Source organism: Malus sylvestris, chromosome 3, assembly GCF_916048215.2.
Source record: "Malus sylvestris chromosome 3, drMalSylv7.2, whole genome shotgun sequence".
Classification (NCBI taxonomy): domain Eukaryota; kingdom Viridiplantae; phylum Streptophyta; class Magnoliopsida; order Rosales; family Rosaceae; genus Malus; species Malus sylvestris.
This window is the reverse complement of record NC_062262.1, coordinates 17,353,031-17,365,725: the sequence shown is the minus strand read 5'-3', so window position 1 is coordinate 17,365,725 and position 12,695 is coordinate 17,353,031. Positions and strand designations below refer to the sequence as shown.

Here is a 12,695-nt window from a genome sequence, read left to right as displayed (position 1 = left end):
TCCACATGTACTAGCTGTTAGACAACTTTCACACACATGTTTTGCATCATTTCATCTTGCAAACATCAACTTTTGGCCACTTTACACCTCTACACACATGCTATGCATCATTTCAGCTTGCAATAATGTTTGTAGTTGCTGAAAATGTGAATACAACTTGTAAAGCAATCCAACAAATGACATCTTTCACTTCTTTTCCTTTCAAATTGTTCCTTAAGTGTATGTATCTGCACACTTCCACACTTCAACTTCATTATTCAGATTTTTGCATGTGTTGAAACCCTTTTTAAAACACCAAAAACATCCATCCCACTTGCTCCATATGCATGCAATCCATTTTGGCCCAAAATTGCTCCAAATTGCACCAAAATGCACTTTCTTTCCAACTTTGCTATTAGGACCTATAAACACACGAAAATAGCTTAAAACACTCTTATAAACAATAACTAAGTAAATGCAAGAAAATATGTTAACTAAGTCGCATAAATATGCTCCTATCACAGGTACAATTATTTAAGTTGAATTGACGAAATTTTTTCAAGTGCTCGGTATTCAGCGAATCTAGTACTCGATTGGGGTGCTCCAAAACTCAAAAATTTTATAATTGAAAGCGGATTGAAATTAAAATCAAAATATTCAATCCAACTTGATCCTGCATTTGACAAAAACGTTGTACCCGAATTCAAGTCTCATTACTCACAAATCACTCACATCTGTATCGCTTCCTAAAAGTTAATTCAGGAAGCCAAGAACAAACACATTCAAGGCACAAAAATGCACATTAAAAATTCTCACACGTCGTTTTTTCTTTCCAAAGGGGACTGTCGGAACCCCCGATCCGGGTCGTGTTTCTGAGACAGTATCAAATCCTCGAATGCAGCGAATTGCAAAAGATATCCCTAGTCTCACTGTATTTGTAGACGTGATCCGCGTACCACTTATCTTTCTTTTCAGTCAGCTCACCCACCCAGTTTCCCCAAGCAACATAGTATGTTAAAACATTTGTGCATCCATCAGTCCTCTGCGCTTCTCCTAGTTTTCTTCTTCATTTTATCTTGTGCCCGGTATCTCTCCCGTCGTTCTTCCCTCTGGCGCTTTTTAGACACTTGTTCTTCTTTGGCTTTCTGGACTTCAATTTCTTTCCTCTTTTTATCATCTTTTAGCTTGCGCTTCTTCATCTGCAAAAGCAGATGAGAAGTTGAAATACCTTAAAAAATTATTGAACTGCATAAAAGAGTCTTCAAAACAAAGACAAAACATAAAATGACATAACAGTTTCTTCAGATAGGGGACACCCCCTTCTTATACTCTTTCTACCCCAAAAGTGAAAAAGCCAAATACAAGATGGTTAGCAAACGGTCGATAACTTTAAAACAAGTCAAGATAGCGGGAATATTAAACTGGTCACACTTCAGGCATATTCTGAGGTTTGCTTTCAAGGTGATACGCAAGCTCCATGTGTCAAAACTCAAAAAAGCAATCATCTATTACATTCGGTTACTCAAACAGATATAAACCTGCCACTCTGGCAAGTTGTGACTGTGTATTAGTGTTGCACTAAGGACGAGGGTTCAAACACAATATGTCTTAAGGTGCATACCTTCTCGTTTTGTATTAATCCGAGATGTTGAACAAGAGTATGAACTTTACGTTCGTGAGGCTCCATGACAACAGCTCTTCTATTTTCAAGGAGTGGCCTTTTCCTACTGGGAATATCCTTTGGCTTTGTTCCAAATGGCAGCACAGCTTGCAGTGACTTAGGAATCACCAACGGATTGAACTTCTTCAACTTCCTTTCAATTTTCTGTTGACACAAAGAAAAGAAAATTACAATTGACAAGAACAGGACAAAGAAAAACTAAAGAAAGAGAAGCGGAAGTACTGCCGGGGCAGAATTTAGAGTGAGAAACCATGTGCTGCTGCAATAAGTAGCTTCACATCATCAAATATTACCTTGTAAAGTGAATCCTTATTGACAGGAATAGGAATATTATGTTCTCTCCTCAATTCAGTAGTAGTTTTCATCCCTTGCCAGGTCTTGTCACGAGGTTGCAGGGACGTCGTCAATGGGTTGTAAAATCTAGGAACTTCAACTTGAGTCCAAGCACGCAAAAAAACAATGTCACTCATCTTAATTTTGTCCTCAAAGGTGCACCTAGCAATCCCTTCTTTTGGTTGTCCACCCATCTTTTTTGGTTGGTTACCAATTTCTTCTTTCGCAGCCTGTCAAGGTTAATATTAATAAAAGTAAATTATATGAGCATCGTGGGCCATATGACGAAATGCGCTCACAAATTTATTTACAATCTGTAAAGAGCTTATGTGTCTGTTACTTGTGAATACACACACACACACACACACACGTGTGCGCGCATACTTGGTCTCAATGCCAGCTCAACAATAACAAAAACGAATATCATTCCAGTTAAAAATACAGCTGAGTTCATACCTTTTTGACCTGCCCCCGGATTCCACTGACAGTTCGAACAGCAGCACCTTCAAATCGAGCTATTTCAAGATCCGAGGTGAACATATCCTTTACAAGGGCAGTGTTCTTGAAAATCTTGCAGGGGTGACCAACTAGTTTGAGTTTCTTCACTATTCGTGATGCATGGTTGAACTCAAGCACAACTGCAGTTGCTGTGATCCTAAATTGTGCCTGCCAAATCAAATAAAGTAGCTTAGGAACAAAGAAACACAGTGTACCCTTAAAATTCGAAAATTCAAATGAAAAGAGAAAATTGGGAAAATAATAATGCGGCACAAAGGTTTATGAATGATTAGTTTTGTCATTTTTCATCTTGTGTGTTTTCTTTTTATTTCAGTGGGTAGAATGAGAGAGGAGGAACCTTATAAATAGGCTAATTGACAAAAGGTTTAGTAGACCCACTAAGCAAGAAAATCCACAGGAAGAGTTCATGAAAGGTAAGTAAACACAATGTTCAAACCAAACAGGTCAATGTGGCCTGGATATCATATTCAAACACCATTTACTTCCTTTCCAAATCAACGTCATTCCATAAAATCTATTTATATGAAATTAAACCTAGAGATTCAAGGACACCTTATACAGGTAGCCTGTGAAATAACAAAATCAACTTGTGTTCCAGGTCTAGGTTGGTTAAATAAAAATGGTCTTAAAGGAGAGAAAATAGCATAACCAGCACTTAAGTGCAAGACCAAGACATAGACCAGTGTGTTGTGCATTGAAATTCGTACTCGATTGGTACTGTAGCTCACCAAAGGGCAGAAAACAGGTTTAGATTCCTAAGAAACAAATATGTCTATGGTGCAAAAGAAACACAAGAATCCATGAAGACGCATGAGGTTTAAGAGAGAGTAGCACTGGGAGATAGTCGAACTTCGAGCGACTCTGTCCAAAATCATCAAATCGCAAAGCTGTAGTAAGCTAGCCTCTACTAAATGACCTTGCAGCTTATTTTCTTATTGGTTTATTAGGAGTTGACGATGTCGCCATCTTATTGTCTGATTAATAAAGTTTCAGTAGTACTTCCCAAGTTCCAAACTCTCCATTACCAACAGATGTGGCAGAGTTGAAACCTTACCCATGCATAATGGTTTCAATTCGAGAGAGCCTGAATGGGAGAGGCGAAAACACATTGATCGAAATCTCCACTGTTCTGAATAATGAGAGACTTTGAAAAATTCTATCAACCCAATGGTAGTTGTTTATTACTTATAAATTAAGAGGACGGTTGTTTTATTTGGCACATAACTAGAGGCAACAACTGTTATTCGAACTTTTCAAATCTCACCTAATGTGGCAACATTCATTTTCTTATATATGGACCAATGTTTTAAAAGGCGAAGCCATAGGCGAGGCGTTTCATGAATAGCCCGCCTAGGCGAAAGCCTTGAGGCGTGAGGCGAAAGTCGTGAGGCGTGAGACAAAAGCCTTACAAGATCTAAATAATTGGGGACTGCTGCAGGTTATTTAAAAACACATACAGGGAACTACTGTGGGTTATAAAAAATAAAAAGACTTGGCCAAAACGACGTTGTTTTGGGCCAAGTCATTTTAAAAAAAAAAATTAAAGATTTGGCCAAACGACGTTGTTTGGACCAAGTTTTTGAAAAAAAAATATTTCTACTTCATGATCGTCTTCTTCGTGAAGATGATGCGGCACACTGCAACCCTAAACCCAGAAGACTTCGAATTCGGATCGGTGATGGATCTAGGAATGCCCAATCAACCGCCTTCAAGAGCACCTTAGCTGCCTAGGCGTGCATCGACCACGTCTAGGTGAGTTTTTGCCTACTCCCACTGGGCAGAGGCGTTTATCACTCCCACCCCGCCTCCAAAGCCGCCTAGGCGCACCTCGGGTGTGCTTTTTAAAACACTGATATGGACTCACTTTGAACCTCAATTATAAAAAAAAATAATAATAATAATATTAAGCAAATACCACGTTACGTGCCACATCACGTAGTAAAAAAGTCGGGATAATATTCGGTGCATGTAACTATTTTACAAAAAAAAGAAAGATTGAGTGTAGGTTCAACTCATGGGACCACATTGAAAGTTGGTCTTCGCATTCGATCCTCAAGTTTAATCCTCAACCTAGTCCTAATTAGATGAATTTTAAATGAAATATATATTTAAAGTACCGTTGCGAGCTACGAATTTCAAAGAGATGAAAGAAACATAAAAATAAGACAAAAACGAAAAGAAAAGAAACTTGTCAAACCTGATTGTTTGATAAATTCTGGAAAGCAACCACACCAGTATTGGGAGGGGCAAGAGGGCCCCAAAACATTGCAAGGCAATGCATGTGTTCAGGAGTGTACTTAAGCATGCGATGCCTTCCATTGCGATCCTCAATAGCATAAACTGGTATTGTTTGGTATCTCCTCCACCCAATAGAAACAATAAGGGGATCGTTATTCTTAAGTACTTTCTTGTGCCACCTATGACGCTTTAACCTGACCTGAAAGAAATGGAAGACATCATCTGATGAGATTAAAATTCTTCATATATATATGCGAACATTGAACTCATAAGGGGCTGTGCAAGTAAGCAATCACTAAGAGTGACTGCCTATTAAGACCTTGACATATTTTAACTTGGGAAATTTGCACCAATGCCACCTGGACTTATGGGCGTGCGTAAATACCACTTTTAACTTGTATGTACCACCTCTGTCAAACTCTGCTAGAAATCCCATCAAAATTCATCACGTGTTGCAGTGTTGGGGTAAGAATTTCTTTGACTACAGCTTGTCTTCGAGGAAGCAAAGATATGTTCCACAAGCTTTAATCAATTAAATTTTTACCCTAAGTCATCTAGTTGTCTTGAAGTGGTAATAACCTGGAAAAATGGCTCGCATGTGTTGCAGATGATACGTTTCGACTAAACTTTCATAGAAAATAATGGAAGTACATTTGCACTAATACATGAGTCTAGGAGGTGACAAGATTTTTAGTTTGAGTGGCATTCACAATTTTCCCTTTTAACGTTTTACACTGTCTCTTAGCAATTCATGTTAAGTAAACGAGGCAAAAAAATTCTAATACGACTCTCTGTAAATCATTTTTTTCGTGCCTCTTTCTATGTGTAAATCACTTGGTTATCATCTATTTGTCTAAAACCACCAATAAATAACATAATAGTTTAATTAAAATACAACCACACATTGATTCTTCATGAGCATGAAATAGAGAAGCTATCATACACATGCAAGCGGGGAGGGCTAGTATAAAAGGAAAAACAAAAGCAGTAAAATTACATATTTTAATGTGCACTAACCTGCATGTGTCCGACATTTTCTTCACCAAGACCAATTCCTCCAACCAAAATAGGATGACAGGGATCAAAATATTCAACCATCTCATAAGGGACATCATGAACCTCCAACCGTAGGTATGTCCCTGTCCGAAAACCCTCTACTTCTAATTGGGTGGCCTCATCCAGTTCATTGAGTTCAGCAATATTCATTTGCTTCTGAAGTTCAATCTCATCCTTCAACTGGAAGAACTAGGCATGAGCTCCCACAACCGTGTTGTGCTAAACAATCTTAAATATATGCAGGAAGTTTACCTTGTCAAAGTAGTCACTTTCTTTGGGTCGGTCTCGACCGAACTTGCCTTCAGGTTTATTATCAAGCTCCTCTTCAGATGCCTCAGCTCCATCAAACGTTGGTTAAATTAAGGACACAAAAGTAATTTCTGTACAAATATACACAAAATATGACCAAACACAAAACAGAAACGTTCACGCACAGAGAATTGCTAATAGAACATCATATAACAATCATTAAAAACGTTCCTTGGTTTTTAGTGGTGGAAGAGCAATATGTAATTTTTTGAAAAATACATTAAGAAGATATTTCAAGTGAAAAGGATATTGAGCATCAAACTTTGCACGAAGAGCTAGCTTTTTCAGCCTTCTCTCCTCTTTGGCCGAATCTTCCTTGTGGTCTGCACCTGTGTCATCTGAATTATTACCGCCATGCTTCTCACCTGTTTCTAAATCTTCAAAGTCACCATAAAGATCATCATCATCTTCAACTTTAGCTTCTGTGGGTTGATTTCTTTGAGAAGCTTTCGACCAATCACCAGTGACAAAACGATCACGAATATCCTCTCTAACATTTTCCTCTTTCCAGTCTTTGAGATAATTTGTGAATTTGGAACAGTCCTCAACATCCCAGTTTCCACTGTCTATTCCTCTATGTTTCTGCATAAACAAAACAAAAACAATAATATGAAACAGGCACTCTTCAGTTATGAAGGTTATCCCAATAAGTTACCTCAGAATGGAAAGATATATGATTCCGTCTTATGTAAAAAAAGCATGCACCTGTTACAGTGAGATATAAACTAGTAGTTTCCAGAACAAACCTTGTTTCCTTCTCCTTTTGGCACAAAAAAGTCATCATCTGCACTACTGCTATCGTGATCTTCATTGCTACAAGTTGTTGGCATTGATGTTGATTTCCCATATACAAGTTGCATAAGATTAATAGTTTGCCTTGAAGAAGCCCTTTCTACCAAAGATTCTTTCCACTTTGCAATGTTCCCTGTTTCATCTAGTATGAGGTGAAAAAAGGGGTAGATGGAATTAGAGAACAGAAATACATTGTGGAATCTAACAAATAGAAACATTACAATATGTAGGAAAATGATGGATAACATTTTCAGTTATATACCAGTTTCTTTTTTTTTTTTTTCAACTTTTATCAACATACATAATATAGGGTTTGGCATCACAAACCGTTCACCCAAAAATGTTGTATGTTTGTATTGTATCTGATATTCAAAACATAAGCATAGCTCTTGCATAGAAAATAAGAATCTCACACCATAGAACAAATTTGCAAATTAGGAGTAAATTTACCATCTGTTTCACGAACATCTCCATCTTCTGCTGATGAATCTGAACCAGAAGATCCCTGATTATCAACATCATTACTGTTGTCATCATCGTCGTCATCACCATCTTCACCTTCTTCGTCAGCCTCTTCAGCTGAATCCTATAATGGAATAATGTAGAGAACATGAGCATAAGATTTCTGGTTTCATCCATATATAGATTTCTTCACATCCATAATCAGAAAAATTGGTTTTTAAAAGAATTTACATCTATCATGCATATATATCCAACGCTCAATCCACAATTTACATGATGGTAGAGTCCACCAGAAACAACATTATATTGCTAGTTTCATAGAACTATGACCACGATTTGACATTAATAAAGTAAATGAGAAGAAAAAAAATATTAGATTGTTTATATTCAATAATAATGGAAGTTATCTAACAAACTGAAAGGCCAATTGAGCAATAACATAACCATGCAAACACCAAAGTGGTAAATACAAATAAAAGCTTTTTGATGTGTAGGACCTCCAGAAGTGAACTTCAAGTTTTTGCCTGTGGACAAACACACACACACACACACACACACACACACACACACACACACACACACACAAAACATCATATTTTCTTCTCAAATGGTGAATTCCAATGTTTTAAAAGGCGAAGGTGAGGCCAAGGCGTTTCATGGATAGCCTCATCTAGGTGATTGCCTCGAGGCATGAAGCGATAGCCTCATGGTACATAAAATTATTATAATACTTTGTAAACAATCAAGCAAGCATGTCAAGCAATCAAATATTTGACTATTATTATCATTTCTCTAATTCACGTCATAAAGTCATAATAAACTAATAGAAACTAAGTTAGAAACATAAAATTAGCATGAATTTATAAAAAACCCTGCCCAAATCACGTCTAGGCAATAGCCTAGGCCCACTCCCACTTGGCATAGGTGTTTTCTTCATAGCCACGCCCTAAAAACCACCTTGGCGAATCTTAAAACTAGTTGCTTAAAACATTGATTTCTATTCAGCAGGCATGATAAGTTTAACTCCGTTCACCTCCATATTGTAATGATCAAGGTCATTTCTAAAGATAACTTTTCGCCTTGACCTTCCATCATGAATCTCAACATGTTCCTTCAAGTGATCTTTAAGAGTAGCATCTTGATCTGATGCATCTTTAGGAGCTGCTTCATTCTTATATAAAGATTCTGATTCTGAACCATCAGAATCCTCCGCATCGCTTTCTTCAGCAGAACCATCACCTTTGACAGCTTCCCCAGACTGATATTCCTCTACAGGCTCTATCATATGATTCTGTTCTCGTGATTCATCAATATCTATTCCATCACTATGAGCACTCAATAATAAATTGGGCTTCCGGCTAAATAGATTAATGAAGCTCTCCTCTAACTTTTCATCAACCGAATATTTTGTGTTCTGAAGAGATTTTACCAAAGCCACACCCACATCTTGGGGGTTTCCTGTTACAAGAGAACACGAGCGTCAAGGGAGGAAATTGATTGAAGCAAAAGGAGAAAAAGAAACATGACTTTTCCTTCAAAAATAAAAATCAAAGGTGTCATTGTAAGAAAGAGATTCTCTTCTTCAAAAATGAACTAGGAAGAGATTGTGACAGACATATATATAGAATGGAATCAAACTAAATAAATGTATCTTTGAAACGCTCAACCACATGCACTAACATGCATACGAAAATAATAACAAAACATATAAAAACCTTGTTTTGTTGCTTCGCCTTTTTCATCAAGGTTTGAAAACTGGACAAAGTGGTCATTTATGTTTATATAGACAGCATCTTTATCATACAGGAGATCCCCAAGTCCAGACATAGGTGCATAAAACAGTTTTTCCTTATCACGCAGTCCCTTCTTTTTGGCAGCTGAGGGTAAAGGACAAGGATCAGCTAATACTGTCATGCCAGCTAAACTGTGATCCCCAACACCTGCAATATGAATCTGATACACAATGTACATCAGACAACTATATATCGATAAAAAACAAAAAGCGTATGAATTATATTTTCAGAGTGTTGTCTTTCCTGTGAGACTGACTCCAATTTCAATTAATTCTTAAGCAAAAATGCCAAAAAAAAATTTGCAAAGTTCCTAGAATTTTGAAACACATATAAACAATGCACAATCATATTTACTTATATCCGGAGCTTCTTAGTATAAAAAGAAAATGTTATACTAGATATTACAGTGAGTATAAAAAATATTCTTGTGATTTTTGGGATTCTCACTAGGAGAAAAGGAAACCTTAAAAATCCAACAAGAAAAAAGAAGGTATCAAGTTACACAATCATATGCATCAGTATTTAGTTGAAACAATTAACTTTCCCAAGCATCAGATTACACAACCATTAATTTTCAAATGCACTCTTAAAAGATATTTTCAAGTAGAAAAATAGAACCGCTTAAAAAGCCTCAAAACACTGTAGTTACTAGTGTGCGCTACTGATTTTGTATATCATCCTGTTAGGATCCTAGTTATTGGGCTTCAACGTACTCTCCTTGTCTAATGCCAGCCTAATTAATGTTGTCTAAAGCCCCGTAGTACTTTTATATTTGACAACATTAATTGGGTCGGCATTAGACAAGGAGAGTAGAAGCCCGTCGAAGCCCAATATCCTAACACATCCCAAAAAGCTGAACCCCTACGATGCCTTTTTGATGGGTATCATTTTCATTAGAAAAGTATTACGGGCTTTAGACAACATTAATTGGGCTGGCATTAGACAAGGAGAGTAGACGCCCATTGAAGCCCGATAACTAGGATCCTAACACATCCCAAAAAGCGGACCCCTAAGATGCATTTTTAATGGGTAACATTATCCACTTAATGCTTGCCCCAGCTGATCTGACCTGATTCAATCAAGTGAGCCCTACTGTTGTTTGAGTTTGTTTATAATTCTATAAGCCTATAACTTAACCCAAATGGGTGCTTATTCAGTGGCATTCCAGCAATCAATCCTAAGTTATCCAAATACTCATATAACCCAATGTATTCTCTGTTATCTTTTTTGGCTGAGACGGGCCTGTTACAGGAGCACCAAGTAACCAACCCAAAAATGTGTGCTGGGGGGCAATAATCTAGACTGCTAAGTTTGAACAAAACAAAGGAGCTTTTCATTTAAAAGTTGTCACAACGAAAATGACTTCCTGGCTCCATCCCTTCATTTGGAATTCAAGTATAGCATTAAAGAACCTCTCTTGACCTAGTTATAGGCTCCTTTTATTCCCAGTAAAACTCTAAATTAATTTACATAAATTTGTAAAGGTAATAAGATGAGCTCTATAAGTCAAGCATGTACCTTTGTTCCTTTTCTCATGTTACATCCCCGCAAATACCCATACAATGTGACATTTCTATCGCATTTATTATTCAAACGCACTTTTTCAGGTGGAGTGACATCTTCAAAACGATCTACCAAAACATAAGGATGAGCAGTTCTCCAAGATAAAGGATGAAACTTCATAACGGATATGAAACGCGCCAGGTTGTGAACTTCACGCTTGACATACCTATTTTAAAGCAGGGGGAAGATAATTATGAAATATGAATTGAATTCATAATAGTTGTCAACTTTCACATATTGACTGGATCCTCGGGAGCAGAGAGTTACTACTTACTTTCCATGAATGAGACCAGATAAATAAAACAATTTAGCTCCATCATATATTTCAGTCCAGAAACGATGTTTGAGGTGCTGCTTTGTTTTCCTTAATTTCTTTACATCTTTAAACTTGTCGAGGTGTGTAAGAACTCCCATAACCTTTGGGAAACCATGAACTTGTAATATATTCAGGAATTCAAATGTTTCCTGCAAAAATAAGTGAAGGCAATACAATATTATAATATAAATATCTTCACAGTATATTGATGGATAAAACGATCAGCTAAATGAATCCCTGAGTAACAAATGAGAGGTATCACAAAACCAAGAACATCCACTGAATCAACATTGAAGCAGAGCCATGTCCGTATACATATTAATGACATCTATGAGTGTGTGTGTGTGCACCCGCACACATGTGCGCTTGTTCAATAGCAAAAAACGAGTTAAACTCATAAATATTCTAATAAAAAAAGTTATATATTTCCATCGGTGTTGGGATTTCCATTGAATTTAAAGCATCCAAGTGGAGGCGATAAGAAAACATAAGAAGATTAATTGTCTCGAGTCTCACCATTTCAAAACCGTAGCTTCCGTCTATAAGTAGTAGTGCCAAATCAGCAAACTTTGCGGCATCAATCATACCATTGATATCATTAGGGCACTCCACGAACTGTACCCGCCTTTGCTTCCCTAACACAATCAATTAATCAAGCGTTTAACCAACAGTCCTCAATCCAACATCAAATTATATAAAAAAACAATGCAATATCAGAAGTAAAGGTTGAAACTTGGCACCTGAAACAATGGTAATCGGGCCTCGAACATCCGGTAAATTATGCTTAGTATAATGCTTCACAAGCGACTTAATCAACAAAGACTTCCCAACCTACAAATAAACAATAAGAAATTCAATAAAAAATTATCAATTCGAACAAATTAACTGCAGTTCGAACGAGAATTACTCAATGCAGAAAATCTATTGCAGTGATTATATATACCTTCGGGGGTCCATGAACTAGAACGACATACGGAGCCGGCTCGCCGTACGAACGGTCGATGGTGGGGACGTGAAGGCTGCGCTGCTGCTTCTCGACGGTGCGAGACTGAAGACGCTTGGCTTTCCCGGCTGATTGGCAAGCGAAAGCCTTTGGGTTTGGCTTCTTGCCGTTTTGGGAGGCGTCCGGCTTCTTCTTCTTGTCGGCCTTGGCGCCCGACTGCCGGGACCTGTGCTCCTTGTGCGGCTGCTCCTTGGTTCCGCTGTCTATCGCCATGGCGACCTGATTGAGAAACCCTAGAGGTCACGGAACAGATGTACAGTGGTTGTGTGCTTCGAGCTGCGGCAATGGCTTCCGCAGTGGTGTGGCGGCTGGTAGCTTTTGTTGCTCTCGGTTTTGTGGTGCTGTGCACCGGCCTTATTTAAACCTTCTCTCTCTTGCGAAAGAGTACGGGGTTTTGGGAAAGTGATATGAGCCATAGGATTGGATGGGTTTCTGAGATTTAACTGGGGTTTTAAAACCCGAATGCGAGAAATAAACCCATGACCCGATTAAAGGCAAATTAAGGTCCATTTAATAATGTTTTGCAAAATGTTTCCAAGAGATTACGAGAAATAGGATTTTGTATGTTTAGTAGTTTAATCCGAGAATAATTTTTTTTTAAATGAAAAAAGCAAAACTGTCTGGTATTAATATCTAAAATGTCTATAAAAT

General features: G+C 37.6%; 1 protein-coding gene across 2 annotated transcripts; it reads right to left on the bottom strand.

Moving 5' to 3' along the window:
- Positions 1–578: 578 nt before the first annotated feature.
- LOC126615646 (ribosome biogenesis protein bms1-like) lies at positions 579–12,448 on the bottom strand. 2 transcript variants are annotated; one of them, XM_050283506.1, is made up of 17 exons: positions 11,985–12,448; positions 11,782–11,872; positions 11,558–11,676; positions 11,000–11,190; positions 10,681–10,891; positions 9,085–9,322; positions 8,403–8,827; positions 7,358–7,493; positions 6,862–7,049; positions 6,370–6,697; positions 6,059–6,159; positions 5,768–5,986; positions 4,710–4,949; positions 2,450–2,659; positions 1,954–2,223; positions 1,601–1,804; positions 579–1,178 (listed from the first exon to the last, which is right to left on the bottom strand). In XM_050283506.1, exons 1-17 carry the CDS (start codon positions 12,255–12,257, stop codon positions 1,014–1,016), a joined length of 3,609 nt encoding a protein of 1,202 aa, XP_050139463.1. In that variant the 5' UTR covers positions 12,258–12,448; the 3' UTR covers positions 579–1,013. The 2 variants fall into 2 exon arrangements, with proteins under 2 accessions (XP_050139463.1, XP_050139462.1); XM_050283505.1 differs by having other exon boundaries at positions 6,059–6,155; positions 6,366–6,697; positions 11,985–12,447.
- Between the last annotated feature and the right edge of the window lie 247 nt (positions 12,449–12,695).